Here is a 16,509-nt window from a genome sequence, read left to right on the forward strand (position 1 = left end):
CTCATTTGCTTGACCTAGAAAAATGAGTAACGAGCATTTATCAGCATGCCCCCCCCCCCCCCCCCCCCCCCCCCGCTGCATCAGCTAAACATGCTTTCCTTGCTGCTAAAGCTGCGTTGAATCAGCTTATTCAGGTGAAGATGCAGCAGCATCTCTTTTTATCATAAGTATAAGCTTCACCGGTTTGGTAACAAACCGGGGCGTTTATTGGTCAATCTTACTAAGAATTGGAACGGCCCTACTATGGTGAGCCCTCTGAAGTCAAAATGTGGAGAGGTGATCCAGGCACAGAAGCAGGTTGAATCTTTGTTTGAGGATTTCTATAGTATGCTGTACTCCAGAATCTTTAATGTGCGCAAATTACTTTTAGCTATTTTTTTTTTTTTTTTGTTGCTCTGATCATTGGGATTTGAGGGTTTTTTTTTCTGCAGGTTATCCAGGCTTTGTACGCTAATCCTATGGTAGCTGTAATAGTAAATGGACAGATTTTGAAGGCATTTGCTTTGCGCCGGGGTACACAACAGGGGTGCCCTCTCTCACCACTGCTATATATCTTGTTTCTAGAGCCACTTTTGTCTTTCATTAAACATCATGATCATATAACAGGGGTGTCTGTTGGTCATGAGCAGATTAAGTGCATGGGTTTTGCCGATGATGATGATATGCTCATTCTTACTAGTCCAGAGACGCTTTTGCCAGAGGTTCTACAAACTTTTAACTATTTTGGGACTTTGTCAGGCTTGAAGGTTAATATTAGTCTATAAGTTGGAGGCTCTTCCACTTAATCTTCGATTAGTAGATTATTGGAACCCTTTTCCTTTAAAGGAGACCCCAGATATGGTCAACTATCTTGGGGCATACATCCTGTCTGACCTCTCTCAATTGTATGTGGTGAATGTGACTCCCTTATTACGGAAAACTGTGGAGTGTTTGGAGGGCTCTTTGGTGCCCTTAGGGGAGCAGTTTGTTCTTTACAACATGCTCATTGTCTCTCAGTGGCTCTATTTATTTCAGACCTTGCCTCTTTGGTTGCGAAAATGAGATATAGATAAGTTAAGTACATAAGTAATGCCATACTGGGAAAAGACCAAGGGTCCATCGAGCCCAGCATCTTGTCCACGACAGCGGCCAATCCAGGCCAAGGGCACCTGGCAAGCTTTCCAAACGTACAAACATTCTATACATGTTATTCCTGGGATTTTGGATTTTTCCAAGTCCGTTTAGTAGCGGTTTATGGACTTGTCCTTTAGGAAACCGTCCAACCCCTTTTTAAACTCTGCTAAGCTAACCGCCTTCACCACATTTTCCGGCAATGAATTTCAGAGTTTAATTACACGTTGGGTGAAAACATTTTTTCTCCGATTTGTTTTAAATTTACTACACTGTAGTTTAATCGCAAGCCCCCTAGTCCTAGTATTTTTGGAAAGCGTGAACAGACGCTTCACATCCACCTGTTCCACTCCACTCATTATTTTATATACCTCTATCATGTCTCCCCTCAGCCGTCTCTTCTCCAAGCTGAATAGCCCTAGCCTCCTTAGTCTTTCTTCATAGGGAAGTCGTCCCATCCCCGCTAGCATTTTAGTCGCCCTTCGCTGCACCTTTTCCAATTCTACTATATCTTTCTTGAGATGCGGCGACCAGAATTGAACACAATACTCAAGGTGCGGTCGCACCGTGGAGCGATACAACGGCATTATAACATCCTCACACCTGTTTTTCATACCTTTCCTAATAATACCCAACATTCTGTTCTCTTTCCTAGCCGCAGCAGCACACTGAGCAGAAGGTTTCAGTGTGTTATCGACGACGACACCCAGATCCCTTTCTTGGTCCGTAACTCCTAACGTGGATCCTTGCATGACATAGCTATAATTCGGGTTCTTTTTTCCCACATGCATCACCTTGCACTTGCTCACATTAAACGTCATCTGCCATTTAGCCGCCCAGTCTCCCAGTCTCGTAAGGTCCTCTTGTAATTTTTCACAATCCTGTTGCGAGTTAACGACTTTGAATAACTTTGTGTCATCAGCAAATTTAATTAGCTCGCTAGTTACTCTCATCTCTAAATTATTTATAAATATATTAAAAAGCAGCGGTCCTAGCACAGACCCCTGAGGAACCCCACTAACTACTCTTCTCCATTGTGAATACTGCCCATTTAACCCCACTCTCTGTTTCCTATCCTTCAACCAGTTTTTAATCCACAATAGGACATTTCCTCCTATCCCATGACCCTCCAATTTCCTCTGTAGCCTTTCATGAGGTACCTTGTCAAACGCCTTTTGAAAATCCAGATACACACTATCAACCGGCTCCCCTTTGTCCACATGTTTGTTTACTCCTTCAAAGAATTGAAGTAAATTGGTCAGGAAAGATTTCCCCACACAAAAGCCGTGCTGACTCGGTCTCAGTAATCCATGTCCTCGGATGTGCTCTGTAATTTTGTTTTTAATAATAGCCTCTACCATTTTCCCCGGCACCGACGTCAGACTCACCGGTCTATAATTTCCTGGATCTCCCCTGGAGCCTTTTAAAAAAAATGGGCGTTACATTGGCCACCCTCCAATCTTCCGGTACCACGCTCGATTTTAAGGATAAGTTGCATATCACTAGCAGTAGCTCCGCAAGCTCATTTTTCAGTTCTATCAGTACTCTAGGATGAATACCATCCGGTCCAGGAGATTTGCTACTCTTCAGTTTGCCGAACTGCCCCATTACGTCCTCCAGGTTTACCGTGAAGTCAGTAAGTTTCTCCGACTCGTCCGCTTGAAATACCATTTCCGACACCGGTATCCCACCCAAATCTTCCTCGGTGAAGACCGAAGCAAATAATTCATTCAGTCTCTCCGCTACGTCTTTGTCTTCCTTGATCGCCCCTTTTACCCCTCGGTCATCCAGCGGCCCAACCGATTCTTTTGCCGGCTTCCTGCATCATGTTCTCCGTTTGCACCTGTGGGTCTTGGCGTTGCCTCTTGACAGAGGAGGCTTTGGGCTGTTAAGACCTTGCTATGTACAGTTTGACATCTGGCTTGCGGCAGATTGAAGATTGGTGTCTGGGGACCGCCTTTGCTTCTTGCGTGTCTTTGGAGGGGGCACCTCTCTTGTCTCTGTTTGTTGCATTCCAGATCTGATCAACAAGCCTTAATCGTAACCACATTGTTTGGTCCTATATGCGTTAGGTGTGGTGCTGTTTTTGCACTTAAGTATAAATTGTGACGCGTCTCCTATCCCTTGGGAAGTAATTTGGATTTTCTACCTGGAATGGATAATAGTGTTTAGAGAGTGGCAGGCACAGGGAGTGAAACAAGTGGGTATTCTCGATGATGTTCAACTGCTATTTCCTGAGGAGATGCAATCCTTGTATAATCTGCCTAAGGTGGATGTTTTTGCCTATGGACAGTTGTGGCATTATATAGGTGCCTTGCCCTCTGCCCACACGAGTAGAGCTGGAGTTGTGAAAGTACAGAACTGTTTACAATTATTTGAGGCTCAGCCTCCTAAATTGGAGCATTACAAACAATTTTTTTTCTTTATTTGCCTTTTTCATAATAGGAGCAGTGGGGAGGGGAAAGTTCGTTCCTAGTATTATTGAAAAGCTGTATGGCAAGAGTATGTCTGGTTTTTACTGTATTTGATATTCCTGTATCTTATCTTTTCTTTTCTTCTAGTATGCAGATCAGAAACGCACTACTGCATGCTCACAGTTCTTTTGTGGACTTTGTTTGTGTTGCATTTGTACTCTTGATTGTGCCAGATTTTTCAAAAAAAAATCGGAGAAAATACTTTTGCTCAACATATAATTAAAATCTGGAATTTGTTGCCAGAGAATATGGTAAAAGCAGTTAATTTATTTTATTTATTTGCATTTGTATCCCACATTTTCCCACCTATTTGCGGGCTCAGTGTGGCTTACAATACTTTGAGAATGATGGAAGTACAATTGGTTACAGTACGATTATGGATTACATTATGATGAGTTATAGAAGACAGAGTAAATACAGGATATCATTTGGGAATAGAACATCAGAAGATAACAGTGGTGAGTTGAGAGGGGGACAAACAATATCGAGGGAACATAAAGGTCTAACATTCTTATTTGTGGGTAGGGTTTTAAGGGTGGTGAGGATACGGGAGAAGAGACTTCAGGATAGAGTGTTTTGGTGCATATCTATTGGTTTGTATGGACTTCATGCGTTTTGATCCTTGCCGTAGATTTTCTCAAAGAGATAGGTTTTCAGTAGTTTACGGAAGTCGGTCAGTTTATAGATCGTTTTCAGATTGCGTGGTAGTGTATTCCAGACTTGTGTGCTCATGTATGCGAAGGTCGATCCGTGCAATGCTTTGTATTTTATTCCTTTGCACTTAGGGAAATGGAGATTGAGGAAGGTTCGGGAAGATCTTTTAGCGTTTCTGGGTGGTAGGTCTATTAAATCAGACATGTATGCAGGGGCTTCTCCGTGAATGATTTTATGGACTAAAGTGCATACTTTGAAAGTGATGCGTTCCTTGAGTGGTAGCCAGTGTAGTTTCTCCCGTAAGGGTTTTGCACTTTCGTATTTTGGTTTTCCGAAGATGAGTCTGGCTGCTGTATTCTGGGCTGTTTGAAGTTTCCTCAGTATTTGTTCCTTGCATCCTGCATATAATGAGTTGCAATAATCCAAGTGACTGAGTACGAGTGATTGCACTAGACTGCGGAAGACAGATCTTGGAAAGAATGGTCTAATTCTTTTCAGTTTCCACATGGAGTAGAACATTTTTTTTGTTGTGTTGTTCGCATGAGTCTCGAGTGTTAGGTGGTGGTCAAAAGTGACTCCAAGGATTTTTAATGTTTCTGAGATTGGCAGATTTAGTTTAGGTGTGTTAATGGCGGTAAACTTATTCGTGTTGTATTGGGAGGTCAGTATGAGGCATTGAGTTTTTTCTGCGTTCAGTTTCAGTCAGAATGCATCTGCCCAGGTGTTCATGATGTGTAAACTTTGGTTGATTTTGGAATGTATATTGTTACATCATCGGCATATATGTATGGGTTAAGGTTCTGGTTTGATAGAAGTTTTGCCAGGGGGGTCATCATTAGATTGAAAATAGTTGGAGAGAGGGGGGATCCTTGTGGTACTCCACAATCAGGTGTCCATGCAGCTGACGTAGTTGAGTTTGATGTGACTTGATATGAGCGTAAGGTTAAGAACCCCTTGAACCAGTTTAGGACATTGCCTCCGATGCCAAAATATTCGAGAATGTGTAATAGGATTCCGTGATCTACCATATCAAAGGCACTTGACATGTCAAATTGTAGGAGGAGTATATTGGTGCCGGTTGCAATCATTTGTTTAAATTTGGTCATTAGGGTAATTAATACTGTTTCTGTGCTGTGATTTGACCGGAATCCTGATTGAGAGTCATGTAGTATGGAGAACTTGTTGAGGTAGTTTGTGAGTTGTTTGGTAACCATTCCTTCGGTTATTTTGGTTATTAGTGGTATAGATGCTACTGGTCTGTAGTTAATTATTTCGCTTGTGTTTTTCTTAGTGTCCTTGGGTATTGGTGTGAGTAAAATGTTTCCTTTTTCTTTTGGGAAAAGTCCGTTTTGTAGCATGAAATTCATGTGGTTAGTTAGGTCAATTGTGAATTGTTGAGGGGCTGATTTCATGAGGTTGTTTGGGCAGATATCTAGTTTGCATTGGGATTTGGCGAATCTTTTGAGCGTTTTAGAGATGAGGTCTTCTGGTATTAGTTCGAATTCGGTCCAGATTCTGTCTGCTGGGTATATTCTATCTTCTGGGTCAAGACAGTTTAGGAGTGTTGTGTATTCAGTAGGGCTGGTGGGTATTTTAAGTCATAGTTGTATGATTTTTTCCTTGAAGTATTTCGCGAGGTCGTCGACCCCTGGTGTGTCTTTGCTGTTGTTTGTTACTGGTGTGGTGTCTAGCAGTTTGTTTACAAGGTAGAAGAGTTTGTGTGTGTCTTTGTAGTTTGGTCCAATCATTGTTTTATAGTGTAGTCTTTTAGTCTGTTTGATGGTATATTTGTATTAACAGGGTCTAAAAACATTTTGGTCATGTTCCTATGAAAAAAGTCCATAAGCCATTATTAAGATGAACTTGGGGGAAATCCATTGCTCATTCTTGGAGATAAGCAGCATAAAATCTGGTTTTTACTCTTTTGGGGTCTTGCTAGGTACTTGTGACCTGGATGTCCACTATTGAAAACAGGATACTGGGCTTGATGGACCTTCAATTTGTCCCATTATAGCAATGCTTATGTTCTTAGAAAGCTCATGCCTTTTTTCCTGAAGTCCTCACTGAGGGGCAAAGGGAGAAATTCTTGAAATATTTCCCCAACTCTGAACAGTTTGGAAAGCATCTGGTGAGATCCAATTACGACACTTGCAAGCATGGTGACTGGTGTAGCTTAGCATTTGGTCGCTATGAATAAAATAGCGTGATAGTCATATTAGTCTGTTTTTTTAAGATAATACATATAAATAAAACAAAAAGATAGGATGATACCTTGTTGTTAGACTAACAATTCATTTTTTTAAAATTAGCTTTTCGAAGGCAAAACCGTCTACTGCCTTCAGGTCAGAATATATGTGAAATATAGAAGCATTCCAATGACATTCTCCTGTCTTCTTTTTCCATTTGTTTTTCCTAAATCTGATGCATGCACCAACACATCAGCTGTAGTGCAATAGGACCTGTAGCTATTTAGGTGCTAGTTAAAAATTCTTTCTGATTTTGGCAGGATGACCACTCCTAGGTAGCACCACTATAGTCTATAATTTTTTTCCATTTGTAGACTGACAGTGGATGGAGGGAGCCTTAGAAGTTAAGAAATAGTCTTGTAACCCTGTCCAGACAGATGGTGATCACATGCACAGAGCTAATAAACCACCTAATCCCATTTATCTGGTTATACTTGGCTAACGAGAATGAAGGATCATAAGGTCTACATGTCTGAATTTCCCTTAGCATATTGCACCAGCTATTAATCTCATTTAGGTATTCATGCTTATGTCCGGATGAACAGTTATCAATTTAATACTGATTGTGCACATTCAATATTTGCAGATTTCTAAACAAATACTATTGACTATTGCTTTTTTTATACTCAGAACACAATACAAACAAATGCAGAAAATATTTTGGTGGAGCATCGCTCACCTGATTGTGACCAGCAGAAAAGAAGAACCCAGGATTACTTATTTAAGATGCAGTTTGCTGAAGTGAAAAGTGCATTAAAACAACATATATGCCTAGCCCAGGTAATAAGTGAAAGAGAACATTATAATTTGGAAACAAATATTTGGTTTTATATATCAGATACGATTGCACAGATTGCTGTGTGAAGACTTTGAAATATCTATCTAATCAGTGCTTTGTGAGGGAAGTCTTGCCTTACCAATTTGAAGGCATGAATAAACATGGATAAAGGGGAACGATAGTGTGTCCAGGTTCTCAGAAAGCTTTTGACAGAGTCCCTCATGAGACTCCTGTGAAAATTAAAAAGCCATTGGATAGGAGGCAATGTTCTGCTGTGGATTAGGTACTCGTTAAAAGATATAAAACAGAGAGTAGGGTTAAATGGCCAATTCTCTAAATGGACAAAGTTAATAGTGGAGTGCCACAAAGTTCTGTATTGGGAATTGTACTTTTTTAACATATTAATAAATGATCTGCAAATGGGAATGATGAGTGAGGTGATCAAATTTGCAGGTAATCCTAAACTATTCAAAGTTGTGAAATCGCATACCAACTATAAGAAATTACAGCAGGACCTTGAAAGGCTGTAAGACTGGACATTCAAATGTCGGATATAGTTTATTTTATTTTAAATTATTGTTATTGATGAACTTCAAATAAAAAAATATTGATAATATTAAAACAAAGGTCATCAAAAAACTTTCTATTTTAAACATGGACTCCCATTATTACCCCACTCTCCACCCTTCCTTCCCAAACTCCCTACTTCCCTCCCCCAACCAGATATAAGTCAACTTCTTATTAACGAAGGTAACAAAAAAGTAGGTCTATGAAATCACTTACAAACAGTATATATAGGGCACATGTACTAAAAGAAAAAAAGACTTAGACAACCCACTAGAGAAGCAACAAAAACCCTAACTAAGCATTGTTGCAACACTATGAATACATAGATCCCAACCACCCTCCACCTCACCCCCCTCATCCCACCCATCCCGACCCAAACCAATCTCACAAAACGAAAACTGGGTGTGCAGGGAAACCAAAATCCATTAACAGCCAAACCTTATTGTGTGGTATATGCATCCCCCCGGACTCTCATAATGTGTTTACCACTCCGGCACTCAAACAGCATGAGCCCATGAAATTTATTACGCCAGTGCCAATAATCTGAAGGGGAGCTACTAGTCCAGCGACTTAAAATAATATGCTTACCTATCATAGAGGCCTTGCGAATCAGTTGTTGAGCAGGTCTACTCTGCAATGCAAAAAGTTTATATTTATCCAAAAGGGAGTCCATGAGCCCAATAACATTGCTAAATATTGAAAAATTGCCCTCCAAAAACTTTGCACAAAAAACAATCCCAGAGGGAATGAAAGAAGGAGCCCTGGATGCGCTTACATTTTTCACATAAAGCTGTATCAACACTTTCTATTTTAAAGATTTGAACCTTTGTGAGATATGCCCTGTGCAAAATACGAAATTGGCACTCCTGTAGATCTGCATTAACAGCCAATGTGGGGATCCGGGAGGTCAAGGCATCAAAGTCCAATAAAATAGTAGGCCTGTCCAAATCTCGTGCCCATCACAACCGAATGACCTCCTTGTCCTTCAACGGGTCAAGGGTAACAAGAGCCTTATAAAAGCCCGAGACCGAAAGCCAATCCCCTATCACCAACTGGAGAAATTGTCTTAAACGATAGCTGTGCCTGGACCCCAAAGCCTCAGAACTCAAGGAGCCAACATAATGTGCTAATTGGTTATATGCATAAGCGTTATTTATCTCGATGCCAATACCCAAAGCCCCTAAGCTCAACAAAGAACCTCTTTCTGTCAGAATATGCTCCAATCCGGTGATACCCATATGCTCCTAAATTTGAAATGTGCCATTTTCATTACCAGGCGTAAACAACAAATTCCCCCGAATTGAGAGCAAGTCCGACGTGAATGAGTCTAATTCCCACAATCTAGTCATCTTTCCAAAGCATCCGTAAAGGACTCAACAACAAACTATTCCTGAAGGACACAGGAACTGCAGACCGTGAGGCCTGCAACAGAAAATAAAAATGACAGGGCGCAAAATACTGACGTTCTAATTGTCGTGGAGTATAGTCCTGTCTTTTTAAGAACCAATCTCCCAAATGGCGAAGGAAACAAGCTTGATTATAACGCCGGAGGTCAGACAGGCCTAGACCACCCTCCCTCCAAGAACCCAACATAAATGACAGTGGGAGTCTAGATTTTTTATCTCCCCAACAAAAGCACCCCAACAATCTGTAAAGCAGCTTAAGATCCTTTTTAAGAACATGGAGAGGCAAGAGTTAAATCATATAAAGCCATCTTGGAAACTCCATCATCCGGAAGAGTTGAGTTCTACCATATAATGTAAGTGGCAGAGACATCCATGTCTTCAGCCTCTCTTCCGTATCCTTCAATAAACGGGTGACATTTAGGTGGTACAATTCAAATGACTTCATAGAAAGCTGTATCCCTAAATAAGAGAAGGTGCCGTATGCCCACTGGTTCCACAGCTCCTCCATTGACGTCAAAGTCAGAGACTTGGAATAATTAAGTTTAAAACCAGCAAAAACACTAAATTCTGGAAACAACTCCCAACAAGGCAGGCAATGAATGCAAGGGCTTAATAAGATGAACCAACAAGTTGTCTGCAAACGCCGAAAGAAGAAACTCACTTACCTATCGAGACACCAGTGATTTCTGGATGTTGGATAATTTTGCGAAGAAGGGGATCCAAAGACAACACAAACAGAAGTGGAGACAACGGGGACCCCTGCCGAGTGCCTCTATGAATACATAACGGTTTGGAAAGCACTCCGTTGACTCACACACATGCCTGCGGATCGGTATAAAGAACCCGGACCACAGCTACAAAGAAACCCTCTATGCCATAGTGCTGCATTACTGCAAACAGAAAGGGCCACAACACTCTTATCAAACGCTTTCTCCACATCAAAGCTAACTAAGAGAGAGGGGAAAGGGGAAATGGGACTTGACATACTGCCTTTCTGTGGTATTTTGCAACTACATTCAAAGTGGTTTACATATATACAGGTACTTATTTTGTACCTGGGGCAATGGAGGGTTAAGTGACCTGCCCACAGTCACAAGGAGCTGCAGTGGGAATCGAACCCAGGTCCCCAGGATCAAAGTCCACTGCACTAACCACTAGGCTACTCCTACCACCTCTAAAGAGGCTAAGATGGAGCGCATATTTTTAACCGCCACTCGCACCTTCACAAAACTCACCTGGGTTGAATCAGCCAGGTCCGGAAGCCTCTGCAACAGTCTATTAGCCAAGATCTTCGCGTATAATTTGACATCTGCATTAAGGAGAGAAATAGGTCTATAAGAGCCCAGATCTTCAGGATCTTTACCCGACATAGGCAATAAAATTCCAGAATAGCCCCATCTGCGACCATTGCATTAAACAAATCGAGAAGTGGAGATTTCACCCAATCATAAAACTGTTTGTAAAATTACATGCGATAGACACAAGGGCCTGGGGTCCTATGCATTGCACTTTGCTGCAAAGCCAGCAATAAGTCTCCCTCCGTAAAGGGCTTATTCAAGGAGATAAGCTGTCTAGGTTAAAGCTTGGGGAAATCTAAATTCTGTAGATATGTCACTAGCCAAGACATCCTGCTCAAGGTTTGCATACAGGGATTCATAAAACGCGTGGAAGCGATCTGCTATGTCCACATCTGAGTGGAGCTTTCCGCCAACCAAATTGCGCAGTTGGAAAACCCGAGTTGGTCCTCTTCTTCCCCTAACCAGGCGTGCCAACAATGGTCCAGCCGTATTTCTATAACGAAGCAATTGATATTTATAATAAAGCTGCGATTTTACCACCTGCTGGTGTAAAAGTTCATTCAATTCCCTCTGGGATGTCAGCAAGGCCACTCTCTTATTCTCAGTAGGGGCACTTCCATATTTAATCCACTGGCATTGTATCAATTTTTCCAATCTAAGTATTTCCTGATCACTAAGCTTTCGAGCACGATAGGAAATAATGTCTCCCCGTAATACAGCCTTCGCTGTTTCCCAATAAAGGTCAGGTTGATGTTTGTGTATGCCATTATGAAACTCGTAATCCTCCCAGTGCTCCATTAAAAACGCTTGAAAATTTTGGTCTCAAAACTCCAGCGGATATTGCCAATGATATCTCTCCTCAGCCCCCAACTTCATTTCCAGCTGAAACCAGATCAGAGCATGGTCCGATAGATCAAAGGTGCCAATCTCTGCCTCAAGAATACAGGAAATAGGAGGCTAGAGACAAAAAAATAGTCTATACGAGATTAGGAGGCATGGGCCCGAGAAAGATGGGTATAATCGCTATCCATGGGATGCAGAATATGTTACACATCTATAAGATCTAATGCATTGCAGAGCAGAGACAAAGCTTTAGGATAATTCCCAGAGAACTGACCACTCGAAGTGGATTTGTTTAAACTGGGATCAAACACCAAGTTAACCCCCCCCCCCCCCCCCAAGTATTATATTCCCAGCCTGATAAGCAGTCAAGAGAGCAATTAAGTCTTGATAAAATGTTCTATCAAAATCATTAGGGGCGTAAACATTACAGAGCACCAATGAGCGCCCTGCCATCTCAATGGAAGCCACAATATACCTCCCCTGCTGATCTCACACTGTTGATTTTATCTGCACATTTAAACCTTTACGAAAGACAATCATCACACCTGCTTTACGATGGACTGCAGGAGCATCTACCAGACCCTCCACCCACCCTCTCTGAAATTTAGCATGCTCCACTGAGGATAAATGGGTCTCTTGCACAAAAGCAATGTCTGCCTTCTGACGCTGCAAAGCCTGTAACACCTTAGTTTTCTTAATTGGAGAGATAATCCCTCCCAAATTCCAGGAAACTAATTTAAGGGATCCCAATGTGGCTGTAACTAAACTGTCCAATCAAAAAGAACATCAAGTAAAGGAGCTCAATGGAACACCCCCCAGCCCATGGGTGCCCCCAACCCGAATAACAAGAATAGGTAGCCAGAGAGATTGTATTGGGTTTCAGCCAATCAAGAGAAATGAACTTGAGCCAGAGGAACAGCAGTACCACACAACCAGTAACCATAACACCCGCACACATACACCACACTTCCTACACCACCTTACCCCTCCCTTCCCTTCCCCCCATCCCTCCCCCCTTTGCAAAACTACACATGCCCCTTTCCAGGACTAGATCATGGTGAGCTCCCCACCCTGTCCCCCACACCCCTCAGCAAAAAAAAAAATAATTTCAAACAGCTACAGACAGTCCAAAGTGATATTCACTCTCAGCCATAGTCCCAAAACTTCTTTGCAGTCGCCAAACTGAACACCAAAGCTCCACCAAAAGAATCAAGTAGGTGGTGCAGGCTGGGACACATGTTGAGCAAATTGCAGAACCTCGCTGTCGAAGTATAAATGTGTGTCTTTCCCTCATATAGAATCCGTAACTGGGCTGGATAAAGCAGTGCAGGCTGTATCTTTTTAGTATAAAGCAGTTTACAAGCATCCCTAAACTCCTTGCGATGTTCTGATACAGCCACTGAAAAATCTTGGAAACAAAGAATAGGATGATTATCATATTGCAAAGGTCCCGTTCGACGTAAAGCCCGGAAAATCTCCTGCTTGTGAGCAACGTTTAGCAGTTTAAAGATGACGGTCCATGGACAGGGGTCCTGAGGCATAACCAGTCCCAGGCGATGAGCACACTCAATACGCAGCGGGCCTGTAGCAAGTTGCAGTTTTAAGGCCTTAGGAAGCCATCCCTCAAGAAAATCACGCAGTTCCATGTCCAATCATCTGGACATTCAGATCCTCTATCTTGGCCTCCAGAAGTTCAAGTTGCCTTTGCATATCCCCCTGCTGCAACTGATCCTCTGTGTCCGAAAGACGCTATTGGTAAGTAGATAGATCAGAACTAATATTTCCAAGTTTACCATCAATCTCCTCAAGTTTGTCAGAAATCTTCTGTAGCTTAGTGTCCACCAAGGATTCTAGCATGAGTGATACTTCTGCAGTGATTTCCGCGGCCCACACGGAGCCGACTGATTTCGGACTCGAGGAGTCCCCATCCGCCATCTTGGATTCCCCGGTACGGCTCTGAACTCCGTCTCTCCTCAGCTGTTTAGAGGACATTGCTGGCCCGCTGCAGAAAACCAACTCTCTCAATCACTAACCAGAACCTTTAGTAAGAGAAATTTATAAATAATAACTTAAAATAAAATGCTGAGATGGTGCGGGGGTCGATGTTAAGCGAGAGGGCCCAGGAGCTCAGCAACATCCGCTGTCTAGCTCAGCATCATGTGATCCTCATGCTGGATATAATTTAATGTGAACAAGTGCATTATAGCTACATGGTGCTAGGTTCCATATTAGGAGTCACCACCAAGAAAAAAGAATTTTAAGTGTCATCATGATCAATATGTTGAAATATTCTGCTTGATATATGGCAGTTGGATAAAAAGCAAACAATATTAGGAATTATTAGAAAAGGAATAGAAAACAAAAGAAAAATATCTTAATGCCCTATATCACTCTGTGGTAAGACTGCACCTTGAGTATTGTGTGCAATTCTGGTCTCTGCATCTCAGAAAAGATAGAGTGGAACTTGAGAAGGTATAAAGAGGAACGACCAAAATTAAGGGGATGAAACAACTCTCATGAGGAAAGGCTAAAAAGGTTAGGGCTCTGCAGCTGGAAGAGATGGCTGAGAGGAGATGTAGAGGTCTATAAGATTCTGAGTGGTGTGGAATGAGTAAATAAATACTTAAGTATTGCCATACTGAGACAGACCATCAAGCCCAGCATCCTGTTTCCAACAGTGGCCAATCCAGGTCACAAGCACCTGGCAAGATCCCAAAACAGTACAATACATTTTATGCTGTTTATTCTAGAAATAAGAAATAAGCAGTGTATTTTAATAATGGTCTATGGACTTTTCTTTTAGGAAACTATTCAAACTTTTTTTAAACCCCGCTAAGCTAACTGATTTTACTACATTCGCTGGCAACGAATTCCAGAGTTTAATTACATGTTGAGTGAAGAAATATTTTCTCCAATTTGTTTTAAATTTACTACTTTGTAGCTTCATTGCGTGCTCCCTAGTCCTAGTATTGTTGGAAAGAGTAAACAAGCGATTCCTGTCTATCTATTCCACTCCACTCGTTATTTTATAGACCTCTATCATATCTCCCCTCAGCTGTCTTCTCCAAGCTGGAGAGCCCTAGCCACTTTAGCCTTTCCTCATAGGGAAGTCGTCCTATCCCCTATATCATTTTCGTTGCCTTTCTGTGTACCTTTTCTAATTCCACTATATCTTTTTTGAGATGTGGTGACCAGAATTGCACACAATATTCGAGGTGCAGTCACACCATGGAGCAATACAAAGGCATTATAACATCCTCATTTTTGTTTTCCATTCTTTTCCTTATAATACCTAACATTCTATTTGCTTTCTTAGCCGCCACCGCACACTGAGCAGAGGTTTTCAATGTATCATCAGCAATGACGCCTAGATCCCTTTCCTGGTCGGTGACTCCTAATGTGGAACCTTGCATTACGTGACTATATTTCAGGTTCCTCTTTCCCACTTGCATCACTTTGTACTTGCTCACATTAAACGTCATCTGCCATTTAGATGCCCAGTCTCATAAGGTCCTCTTGTAATTTTTCACAATCCTCTCGCGATTTAACAACTTTGAATAACTTTGTGTCATCAGCAAATTTAATTACCTCACTAGTTACTCCCATCTCTAGGTCATTTATAAATATGTTAAAAAGCAGCGGTCCCAGCACAGAGCCCTGGGGAACCCCACTATCTACCCTTCTTCATTGAGAATACTGACCATTTAACCCTACTCTCTGTTTTCTATCTTTTAACCAGTTTTTAATCCACAATAGAACACTATCTCCTATTCCATGACTCTCCAATTTTCTCTGGAGTCTTTTGTAAATCCATATACACAATATTGATCGGCTCACCCTTATCCATATGTTCATTCACCCCTTCAAAGAGATGTAATAGATTGGTGAGGCAAGATTTCCCTTCACTAAATCCATGCTGGCTTTGTCTCATTAATCCATGCTTTTGAATAAGCATAAACTTAAATAGTAGCATATTTAAAACAAATGAGAAAAAACATGTTTTCACTCCAGGTATTGAGCTCTGGAACTCATGCCAGAGAAATGATAAAAAGTAACATTTCTGGGTTTTAAAAAAGTTTGAAAAATTCCTGGAGAAAAAGTCCATAATACGTTAAGGTGGACCTGGACAAGCCACTGCTTATTCTTGGGGTTATGTAGCATGTAATCTTGCTAGTTTTGGGGAGTCTACCAAGTTGGATCGGCCACTGTTGGAAACAGGATACTGGGATGGATTGACCCTTGGTCTGACCCATTCCAGTAACTCTTATGTTCTTAAGTTTGTTTATATAATCATTTCTAGCAATAACTAGAAGTTTGTTGTGTATGTAGGATTTCCTTGTATTGGCTTCTCTGCCTGCCCCTTGAGTATAAAACATGACTAAGTTGGGTTAATAAACCACTGAAGAGAGTTATAGATAATTTTTATGAAGCATTTTAGAAATGTAAAGCATGTTTTTAACATGTAGAAAATGGCTATTATAAAATTGCATGAGGTATGCATTTGTGAAAAGTAGGTGCAAGGTAATCTTCTGCCTAGTTTTACATGTTATACACATAATCATTCTGGAGAGCAGAGCAGAGGTAGAGTTGTGATGAACATGCATACTTGATAAAATATGCATGTACAGATTTTACACTTAGCACTGAGCAAATGAAAGTTTGTCCTAGGCAAATAGACTCCTACAGCAATCTTATAAAGGCACATTTTTGGAAAATGTTATAGGCTACTTGTTATTATAAAGTTACCCACTTTGTGTACTGTTTTACAGGCTGTCAACCACAAATATGTTAGAGAAGATGTTACTCTACATGAATACAGCTCAAAGGTGAGAAGTTTTGCTTTCCTGTTGTTAAAACTTTATCTTTAAAAAACCAGAGCAACTTTTCTCCGAAGACAAGTAGAACATAATGTAGTCACATGTAGGGTGATGTCCCTGATGGAGCCCCAAGGGTGGACGCTGCCTAGTGTTCTGTAACTTCTAGAGGCCTTTGGCAGACTTCCACTGCACATGCGTTCCTGCCTGCCTGAGTCATGCAGGATCCACAAGTTTCACTTTGTGTGGAGCTAAGATGTTTTCCTTCGCTAGAGCAAGTCATTTTCTCTGAAAACTTTTGCCTTCCTGCCTCGTTCTA

At 41.4% G+C, this 16,509-nt stretch overlaps 1 protein-coding gene across 4 annotated transcripts in view; it reads left to right on the plus strand.

Moving 5' to 3' along the window:
- SLF1 (SMC5-SMC6 complex localization factor 1) overlaps positions 1-16,509 on the plus strand; it is a 229,596-nt gene that overhangs the window by 69,424 nt on the left and 143,663 nt on the right. For 3 of the 4 annotated variants that reach the window (XM_030193392.1, XM_030193394.1, XM_030193393.1), the window contains exons 7-8: positions 7,115-7,264; positions 16,146-16,202. In XM_030193392.1, coding sequence (XP_030049252.1) covers positions 7,115-7,264; positions 16,146-16,202 — 207 coding nt within the window. The remainder of the gene's footprint in view (positions 1-7,114; positions 7,265-16,145; positions 16,203-16,509) is intronic. The other variant, XM_030193395.1, reaches the window with a different exon arrangement.

Source organism: Microcaecilia unicolor, chromosome 2 (assembly GCF_901765095.1).
Source record: "Microcaecilia unicolor chromosome 2, aMicUni1.1, whole genome shotgun sequence".
NCBI classification, from domain to species: Eukaryota; Metazoa; Chordata; class Amphibia; order Gymnophiona; family Siphonopidae; genus Microcaecilia; species Microcaecilia unicolor.